Raw genomic sequence first — 10,833 nt, forward strand, 5'->3', positions numbered from 1 at the left:
TCGGATTCCACTTTTTAACTTGTTCGCATCACGTACCATTAATTTCGCGATGTTTCTTTCAAGTCACATCGATGTCTTGATTATTATCTGATTGTGAAACAAAAACATAACTTGACAGTTAATGAGACAATTCTGTCGCAAACGATCATACTTCTCAGCAGACGACAACTCCGAACTCCGGGCTGGACTATTTACAGGATTCGGCATAGCAGGATCGGGCAGAAATGGACAGGAACTCGTAGTGCAGGATAGGTCTGAAATGAACAGGATCGAATCGGGCAGGGTCGGGAAAGAATCGGGCCCTTTTAAAATTGTTTATTATTTGTTTTTATTGTAACTTGTATTCTTTAAAATATTACAACATAACTCAGTGGCGAAGGAAGTCGTCAATAAGTGTGTGTGTGTGTGGTGGTGGTGGTGGTGGGGGGGGAGGGGGGGGGGGGATATATTTTTTAACTTAAATTTTATACACTAAACAAATCGTCCGCAAAATCAGCCAATACTTATCATTTCAACATCCCCATGATATTTTATGTAGTACAAAATAAGTTAGTTACGCAAATCAGGATATATTATTTAAAGTAAAACATGAATTACCAGGCCTGGATCCAGAATATTCCTTTTAACAGCCAGGGTCATATAGTGGCAAATTTGCACAAATATGCAACACTGTACAGTTTGTCATCATTCTGTTAACTTATTTTGTAATGAAAATATAATATAAAGATGAATTTTGAAAGAAAAGAAAACTAATGTTAGAATAAGTAGCCTCTTAATGTCCCGGTTAGCTCAGTTGGTTGAGTCGAAGTGTTCCACCGTGGAGGCCGGGTTTCAATTCCCGGCAGCTTCTTTTTTATATATGTATACAATTATAATTTGTTCTATCCAGGAACTGTGAATCTGTGTCTGAAGTTAACATTTTTTTATGAATTAATGTCCACCCCACCTGAGGTGTTATGCAATGTAATACACATGTCAAAGTAGTCCACACAGGTGTCCAAACACCCACCCCAGGCTATGGTTCCGCTAGAGTAGTCACAAGTCCGGTACATGTACATCTGTACACTAATTTTTTTTACCTGTATATCACCGAGGTTATCTGCTGGTGTAACCCAGACACTGTTTAGTTTTAGTTGTCATGGTGATTAAATATTTCTGTAGACTTGCCATATATTAAGCAAATCATTTTTGACGCTGCACGACAAGACATGTTCGCAATATTGGAGAATTCCTCAAAATGTAATTTGTATAGACTTGTAGTAGATGATATATCATGATCACTACAACATTATTTAAGTAAATATATAACAAAACGCAATAGAATTGCTTTTGTTGTGAAATCGAGTGGTGTAATATGGCACGATTGAGTGATCGTATCTGCATGACGATATTGTCAGACAGAACAGAAACGACAGGAATCAACGTCTGTATTGCTCTGAGGTCTAACCGATATAACTGAGGGCTAAAACATGGGTAACATAAAGTTACGAGGCCTTCCTTCAACTATAATTGGTATATTCAGTATGAAGTAGTGCATACAGGCTTCACATTTATTAAAACAAAAATCAATAAATTGGTTCCGGATTTTAAATATCCGGATTTTCCGAACATGTGTTTACACAGGAAATTTAGTTTTGACTACAGCGCAAAATGGAAGCCCACAGAAAAGGTAAGATAGCGGAAAAACTTAATTTATAACATATGTCCAAACAAGATTAATTCTGTCTTTGGGATAGAGATATCTAATTTTAAATAGGTTTCAGAAAAAAAATTGTGTAGAGAATTGTGCTATTTTGGGTCAAATATCATAATATTTTGCAATTTTTGAGAATTTTTTAAGCTGTTACCATGGTATTCACAGCTCTAAAAATCACAGAAAATATCAGTTTACTTATCCTTCAGAGCTCTATTAAAATTGCAAATGTTGTACAGATTTCAAATATATATACTTTATTAGAGGTTATATGTAAGGTTAACTGGCAATGTTTACATATCTAAAACATGTGCCATATTTTTCAGAATTTGGCATTTTTACTGTACACTGCTACCATAGGTATTTATTGCACCTATCCTTCACATTTGGACTATTAAAATTTTGAATGGCTAGCCCGACTGACTAGTGATTTTTAAAATAGAGTTCTAGCCCTGAATTCAGTTACAATTCAATATTCTTTATTCACCAGTATGAGTTGGGCACCTTTGGCTCTAATCTTTAAGCCCTTCAGTATTGAAAAATCATTGAGGCAATGTAGTTGAGCTAGTTGATACTCATAACTCAGTGAATCATAATATTACTGAAACATGTTTATTTAAATGTATGTTACATCAAAACAAAACATTAAGTGATAATAAGGGTTAACTTAGTACAAATGTATTGTGTTAACTTATAATTACAGTGATTTTTTTTTGGTATAATTTAGAAGGAAGGGACCACAAAATATATTCGACACAACCGCAGTAATCGATTCAACAGTGTTTGAATCATCCGTGCTTAATTTACTACGATAAAGAAGGGAAAAAATCGGGACCGAACAAAACGTTCAACTCATCCGATGTATTCGATTCAACCGTGTTCGACACAAGTGAGTTTTACTGTAATCTGTTTTGAACAATAGTAGCTACAGCTGATGTGATGTGGTAGTGAGTTTAGTTGAGTTTTAAGAAATATATGTACTGGTTACATTTTTTTTGGTGAGGTAATAAATTATTATCTGATGAAATAGCAGAAATTGTGTTTATTTGAACTGGTTAATAAAACTTAAAAGTGATAATGAACTTTCTAAAAAAATGAATATAAAGAGGTTTGTGAATGATGCAAAAATACTGTAACCATGCATACACGTACAAATTAGCTGGAATTAACAACAACAACAACCCCCCCCCCCCCCCCCCCTATAATCAATCACCGTAACACATTGCTAGTATTACTTTTCTTTCAGTGAGGATAGTTTGTTATAATTATATTGGGACGAAAAGAAAAAAGAAAACAAAAGAAACAAACCTTTTAGGCAACAGTGTAACTGTCGTCTGCTCATATCTAAATTACCATGTTCTCTCAAATTCTCATTGGAACTTGGGAGATAGAAAAGTGGCAACACCTTATTGTTATCATGTACCATAAACAGATGAATCAGCGGATTTATAGAATGAGATTTCAACATGTTCTGACAGTGTGGCCAGGTTAGTCATAACCACGACCACTTGAAACTCCCGACACTCCACAGCCTGAACAGGGAAGTGATAACATGACCGCCACGTCAGCAATATAACACAATGAGATATTATGAATTGCCGATACAGTATACAGAAGCATTTTAATAACAAGACTGGTGACATCAGCTATAATTACCTGTACTCCTATAACATAATTATATAAGAGGCCGCTGGTCGGCTCTTTTTGTCTAAAGTATCTCGCTGTGTAAAACCTCTAACATTGTTGGAGTATAATTACCTGGTCAGTGGTGTGAACTTGTGACTTGGTGTTTGACTTACTTGCACCCTAAGCAAACTTATAAGGGCGTTCCAGTAATTTTATCTAGTAACCAATAGTAACTTTGCGCATGTGTAAACGTGAGGTGACTCAATATGATCATTGGAATTTCCAACTTTTTTACTTCCGCACAAATTAGGCTTATTTAATTTCTCAATACTTCTTTCAAATCACACGAATGCCTTTATTACCGCCTGATTTTGAAACAAACATGCCATTTGACTGTTTTAGGAAAAAATTCTGTAAAGCAGGACCAAATATAAAACACCCGAATCTCTCAACAGAACAAGGAAGTGTAACCCAGCATGATCACAGGTACTTGGGGTAAGAAATTACATTTGTATATATATACTATATAGCCTCGTATTACTATATAAAATAGAGAAGGTGCCTAGCTTCTAGATATGACTACCGCTACCGCCTGAAGATATCGCGATTTTTTTATATACCAGGAACACTCACCTTCCAAACGGCCTATATATCCCAACTCATGGATAAAAATCCTAATCGTGTAACACTATTTCGACGTCTCGTTCCATCTGATTACCGGTTAAGCGGCGTTTAAATTAGCAAAATCGTATTTCCCTCCATTTTGTAAAGTTGAACCAACGGAAGTAACTGTTCAGCGACACTAGCGGATTGTCATAATGACATACCAAGGGCGGTAACTCCAGCGAGGCCTTCCGAGTGACAACAAGGTTAACGAAAAGGTAAGAGAATATCGATAAAGTACGGGAAAATCAAAACAAAACAAAACATGGACGAATATCAAAGGGAAGCCTTTAATCTGGCCACTTCTGGCCATAATTTAGTGATTACTGGCCAGGCAGGCTGCGGCAAAACATACATAGTAAAAAACATAGTGAAACAATTAAACAGCGACGGAAAATGTGTTTCTGTTGTGGCTTCAACAGGAATAGCTGCCACACATTACAGGTATACTATGCATAGGCATGATAGGGATTCTTAATCAAATCTTACGTCCATAGCAGAGACCTATATTAATTATTTAGTATATAAATCTCTGGTCCATAGTATACAAATTCTTCACATATAAAATTTAGTATATTTTGATAATTTCTATGTGTGAATGCATATAAATATATTTATCAAAACAAAACAAAAAACAATCAGATACTTTTGATTTCATTTCTTTAAATATTTTTAACATTTAATACATTAAGTCATCAAATCTGTTAATTTTTAATTAGACATGATTGCCATGTTTTATTTTACTAACCTTCAACTTTTAATTGATGTCTGTATAACTTAATTCTTAATTGTTGCATGCATGTCGGTGTATGTTTTAATTATATAATTTGTATAGAAAGAGCTCTACTGAGATAGTCACATTGTATAGTGTTATCTTGGTTACGTACAACATGTACATAACACGAAATAAACTTCTGGTATCTTTTATTTGTAGCGATGTCGGGGGCAAAACTCTGCACAAGTGGGCAGGCATTGAGGATGGCAGACATCTCAATGAAGAGATCACTCATCTTGTCAAAACCGATGAACGGTTTGAAAAAATAAAAGGCAACATTGAAAAGGTTGATGTTCTTATAATTGACGAGGTGTCAATGATCAGTGCAAAAGTCCTTCATCAAGTGCAGGTGCTGTGTAAGGAAGTAAGGAATTCAAGTTTTATATTCGGAAACATTCAAGTAATTTTAGTTGGAGACTTTTATCAACTACCACCCATCTCAAATCAACTGAATGGAGATAACGGGAAATATTGTTTTACACTACCTTGGTTTGACGACTATTTCCAGCATAAGATCTGTTTACCTTTAATACACCGTCAAACTGATGTTAGTTTGATCAAATGTATAAACGAGCTGGAAACAGGGGAGGTTTCGGATGAAAGTGTGGGTTTTATAAATTCATTGAATAGGCCAATTGAAAATGAGGAAGCAGCAACACAGTTATTTGCCAAGAACCTGGATGTTGATATCTTCAATTACAAGAAACTAAACACTCTAGAAGGAGAACTTAAAGTGTACAAGTCTAAAGATGAAGGCTCTCACCACTATCTGAATAAGTTTTTAGCACCAAAAAACTTAGCACTCAAGGTCGGGTGTCCTGTTATGCTTGTCAAAAATTTAAGTGATAAACTAGTAAACGGTCTTCGGGGAGTCGTAACAGCACTGAACACAGATTCTGTAGATGTAAAATTTATATTACATGACAAAGACATTACATCAAATATCAAAACTGCTAAATTTACAACATTTGACCCTGTCGACAAAGCTATTTTAGCTAAACGCGTTCAATTGCCACTTAAGGTGGCCTACGCTATCACAGTTCACAAATCTCAAGGAATGAGTTTACATAATGTAGTTGTTAATTGTGAAAACTGTTATCAAGCTGGTCAAGTTGGTGTTGCTGTCGGCCGGGCTGTTTCAATAACAGGACTCAGAGTTTTGAATTTCAAGAAGTCTCTATGTAAAAGCCATTCTATACAGGTAAAGGATTTTTATAAAAACATTAACCTTGGACATGTGGATGCCAATTTGACATGTTGTAGAAAGGAGCAGTTGTCGGAGTCAAATGAAGAATATGATGATACCTGTGGTGATCCTCCTGTAGTCAACCCAGATATTGATTCTGACTATGAATTTTCTGAAAGTGAAATTGACAATTTGGAATTTATTGACAGTTTTAATGAAAACGAAGATGCCTGTATAGAACAGGTGCAGACTGTGAGATCAAAAGAGGCCTTAAGCAATGTTATGAAGGAGTTCATTGATACACCAATGGAGACAATCATGTTATCATTTGAAAAAGATATCAGACACAATTATCAGAGTTTTGATAACTGGTTCAAAAACCAGTATTCAGTAATTGAGGATATTGGATTGAATTGTTATCCAGAAGATGTTCACAAGTTCTCTCAAAAACACAGAAATGAATTTTTCAAAAAATTTAACATGTATCTCAACTCAACAGAATATGAAAATGGTACTTCAGCAGTTTTGAAGTTTTACCAAAGAGATGTAAATGGACCAGAATTTCAAGTGTTAACATCCATTTTATTTTACCTTGAGAAACAGTTTTTCAATACATTGTCGGAGCATCTGAATCTTGAACCTGTGACTGCAATCAGAACACCAGTCTCCACATCTCAAGATCTTGACTCATCTGCAAGAGGGAAATTGAGATATATTAGTGGATATGTCCTAGCTAAATTGAAATACAAACTTTCAACGAAGATGAGAAATGTTCTGGGAGCCCATGGAAAGGAGGCTGAAGTTGATTCTTTGCAAGACCAAATGCATACAATAAATTCTTTGTGTTCATCATATGATGAATTACAAGATTCAACAACAGATCAGGACAGTTTACTGGAAACAAAAAGAAAACAAAATGAACGGGAAAGTTTAACCAACATAAAGGACAATACTTTCAAATTTTTCACTGGATTAGACTCACTTTGTCGTGGAAAGGTTACTCACAAAAACCTCAGTGAATCTGGAAAAGATTTATTTGGTAACATAAAGGAAGAACTGTGTAAGGACTCCGAATTGTTTCAAACCTGGGTTAAGTGTTTGACAGCATCCAAGGTGATGGATCAAAGTCCTTCCATTGGGGCGTCCAATGATGTTGCTGACATACTGTTCACAATGGTAATTACCTGTGAAAATTACATAGAACTATTTCATTCAACAGTAACATTATTTTTGAAAGTCAGTCTGAGCCAGTTCAGAAGGGACTATCTGACCTTTTTGAAAAAAACAAAATGTCAAGCTTTAAGGAAAAGGGTAATGAAAAGATCAAAGTTAGCTTCAAAGTGTTTCTCTATAAAATCTTTTATTGAGGACAAGTCAGATGGAAAAGAAGTATCCTTCTTGAAATTAAAATCTGAGCTGTTACAAAACCAAAAGTATTTGGTTGAGAGCTCTTTCACGAAACAGGACATCCTTTTATTGTGCAAGACATATGCCAGCAATATAACTGTGTCAGTTCATAAAAGGAAGGAGGAAATTAACAGGATACTTGTAAGAGAAATACTACAAAGAGATTCGCATACCAGTCATGGTCAAATTAAAGATGCTGGTACTAGTGCAGCTCCGGATATCCACACGGACCCTGATGTGTTAGCTGGACCCAGTGGAATACAGCATACCTCCACGTCTGTTAGTGCTGATCATGATGTTGCTTTGGCGCCAGAGGCTGTAAAAAAAACACGCAAGAGAAAATTAGTTGGGAAAGGAAAAGGAAAAGGAAAAGGTAAAGGAAAGCGCAGGGCATGTATTGAGTCGTCTGAATCGGAATCATCAGATGGTAAATGTGGAATTTGTAATGGTGCATACGTTGAAGATGAACAGTGGATTTGCTGTGATTTGTGCTCCTTATGGTTTCACCGAAATTGTGTGCAACTAGATGATGAGGAGGAATGGTACCGCTTAACTGAAGACGAAGAACCCTTTACATGTCCAATGTGTCAGTAAATTACAGGTACATGCTTATTTCTATATATTGAACTGCTAAAGAAATGATTTGGCTTATAACGAGGCATGAGAATATTTTCCTGACATAAAGTACCCCCCCCCCCCCCCCCCCCATTTTGGTGGTATTAACAATGTATATACCTTTCTTCGCTTTGAAGGTTTCTGATACAATTGTGCACCATCTCCACTACCGACATTTGACTTCCTGGATACTGATACCTGCCCCAATATCACTGAGTTGACTGTGTTGCAATATCCGAGATAGGTAGGGTTTGAGTTAGCTCCATTGTGTAGAGTGCGCTGCTGGCAGAACATATTTTCGATGACATCACTGTTCAAACGACTTGGAATAATTGAAGCATGTGACATTTTTAGCCGATACTTGCAAAGTTCATCAAATCCCATGATTGATGAAATGATGTCTTGCCTTGTCTGGTGGGATATCATACTTTTCTCTTTGACAGTAATTGTTTTGTCTTCTCTGACTAACTTTTCCCATCTGATGAACCATTGTAAAGCATTATAGTTCTCCTGTAATCTGTTATCACTTGGATCTGTTATTGGCCGAGAATCTCTGAAATTTTGTATCAACACACTTGTATGTTTCAGCAAGTCAATAGTGGCATCCAGTTTCACTCCATCCTCACCAAGACTGACTTTGAACTGCTCCATCAAATGTAACATCTCACCATTGAGAACATCTTCAGCTAGATGATTCCGCATTTTGCCTTCTGATGTGAGATATAGATGATCCTGGGTAAGTTTGTGATGGATGGGAAAGGGATGAGTAGAGATATCCCACAAGTAGGCTTTAGTAAAATGATCCCACTGGATGAACTTTCCCTCCAATCTCAGATGCCTCTTGCATGCACTGGTATTGCCGCTTTTAGAAATATTATTTCTAATTTTCTTTATGACATGTGAGAAATCCATGATAAAGAATAACCTCGGGTTGTCTCTGCAATATATATTTTTAAAAGAACATGTGGTTGGATTCACTGTGTCAAAATTTGGCAGCACAAGATTTAGAAGATCCCTGTTACTCTGGGCCCCATCTGTGCTAATGTACTGTATTTTGAATCCAAACAGGGACAACATGTTAACAGCTTTCCAAAGCAACAGGTATAATTCATGGCCGGAAGCAGTTGTAGAGGGAACGTGAGCAAAAGGAAACCTGAATCCTGTATATCCCAGAAACACTAGCTGGAGAACATGAGAGGCAAGGACACGCTCTTTCGAGTTAGATTTTAGCTGATCAAAGACAATACTCTCAGGTGTACATTCACTAAAACCAATCAGTTGCACCTCCCCATTTTTCATTTTGAATTGTAGGTCTGGCTGTATAGCCATTTCATCAAACAACAGGCCTCCTTCCAAACCTTCAGGGGGAATGTTTTTTAATTGAGCCTCGTGAGCCATCCAGTGCAGAATTTCTTTATTTATTCCAGCGTCTTGTGAAACTTGATTCTTATATTTCTGTAAAAGTTTTTCAGAAGGTAAAATCATAAATTCACTGTTTCGCAGATCAGTGTAGCCTCTCGGACTTCGGCACCACAATGTCAAACACAATCTAATGATATCCTTACCCCACCTACGGCCAAACGGATGTCTTTCTATTGCCATTTTTTGGGACATAAGAAAACTTTTCATATTGACACTACATTCTGGAAAAATTTGTTTAAAAATTGTTGACATATCATTATGGTCACTTTCACATAGAATTATATCATCATTCATGTCACTTTGAACATTTTTCACTTCATTATTATTGACTGATTTGTCCACAAATTGGTTTGTGACATTTTCCTTGTTTTCATTTGTTGTGTCACTGTAATATGATAATTTCTTACAATTTTTACATGTTGTTGATGCATTATTTGAACTATTGAAAGGCAGTACAGTAACACATGCCTTGGCTCTGTATCGAATACTTTCAGCATTTTCATCGCCAACTCTTGAGACATTTTCTTTAAAAAAACCTGTATCCAATTGGGATTCCCCAATGGTATGCACACCATTGCAATATTTGAGTTGTCGCACTGTATTAAATACACATTCGGTGTCAGTAAAATTGTCATTTATTCCCAAACTTTCCAGATTTACAACATTTCCTTGCACAGAAAGAGACCATTTGTGATTCGAGTTCAAAACAAGTTCTGACAATACTTTGTTTCCATTGATCACATTACCTGTGAAATGACCAGCTACAGTTTTTAAAGGTGAAGTGGAGATGACAAAAAAATCAGATGGTATTGAGTTGATTGGGAATTGAAACGGTTCAGATGTAGGCCTAATGTCTGTCTCTGCTTTCCATGAAAGTCCATAATACCTTTGTGTAGTTTTTGTCCAATCAGTCCTGCTACGACCAGCTTTCACTTTAGTTCCAGGAAAAAGTTGTTTGATATGATTACCTAACGTTGCACTAGTGATAGGTGATCCAAATTTTGCTTTGATTTCAGCTAAATCAATATAATTATTGTCATTACATTTACACAGGTTTTCCATGAGCCATGTCACCTTATAACTTCTGTCAGACGATGTCATAATTAAGTTTTCTTTTTTTCTCTAGATGAAACGTATTTGACGTTTCCCACAAGATCTTTAAATATTCCGCCAAATAAATACTCGATATTCTCTTACCTTTTCGTTAACCTTGTTGTCACTCGGAAGGCCTCGCTGGAGTTACCGCCCTTGGTATGTCATTATGACAATCCGCTAGTGTCGCTGAACAGTTACTTCCGTTGGTTCAACTTTACAAAATGGAGGGAAATACGATTTTGCTAATTTAAACGCCGCTTAACCGGTAATCAGATGGAACGAGACGTCGAAATAGTGTTACACGATTAGGATTTTTATCCATGAGTTGGGATATATAGGCCGTTTGGAAGG

The 10,833-nt window shown here is 36.3% G+C and overlaps 1 protein-coding gene across 2 annotated transcripts; it reads left to right on the forward strand.

The window, feature by feature from the left end:
- Positions 1-3,952: 3,952 nt before the first annotated feature.
- Positions 3,953-10,833, forward strand: LOC117321098 (the record flags this gene model as incomplete). Of its 2 annotated transcripts, XR_004531218.1 has the most annotated exon segments (4): positions 3,953-4,426; positions 4,917-7,951; positions 8,554-8,701; positions 9,034-10,833. XR_004531218.1 is itself a non-coding variant. In XM_033875570.1 (3 exon segments), coding segments are annotated over 2 exon segments (3,207 nt in total). In that variant the 3' UTR covers positions 7,945-7,951; positions 8,554-10,833.

This window comes from Pecten maximus, unplaced genomic scaffold, assembly GCF_902652985.1.
Source record: "Pecten maximus unplaced genomic scaffold, xPecMax1.1, whole genome shotgun sequence".
Classification (NCBI taxonomy): Eukaryota; Metazoa; Mollusca; class Bivalvia; order Pectinida; family Pectinidae; genus Pecten; species Pecten maximus.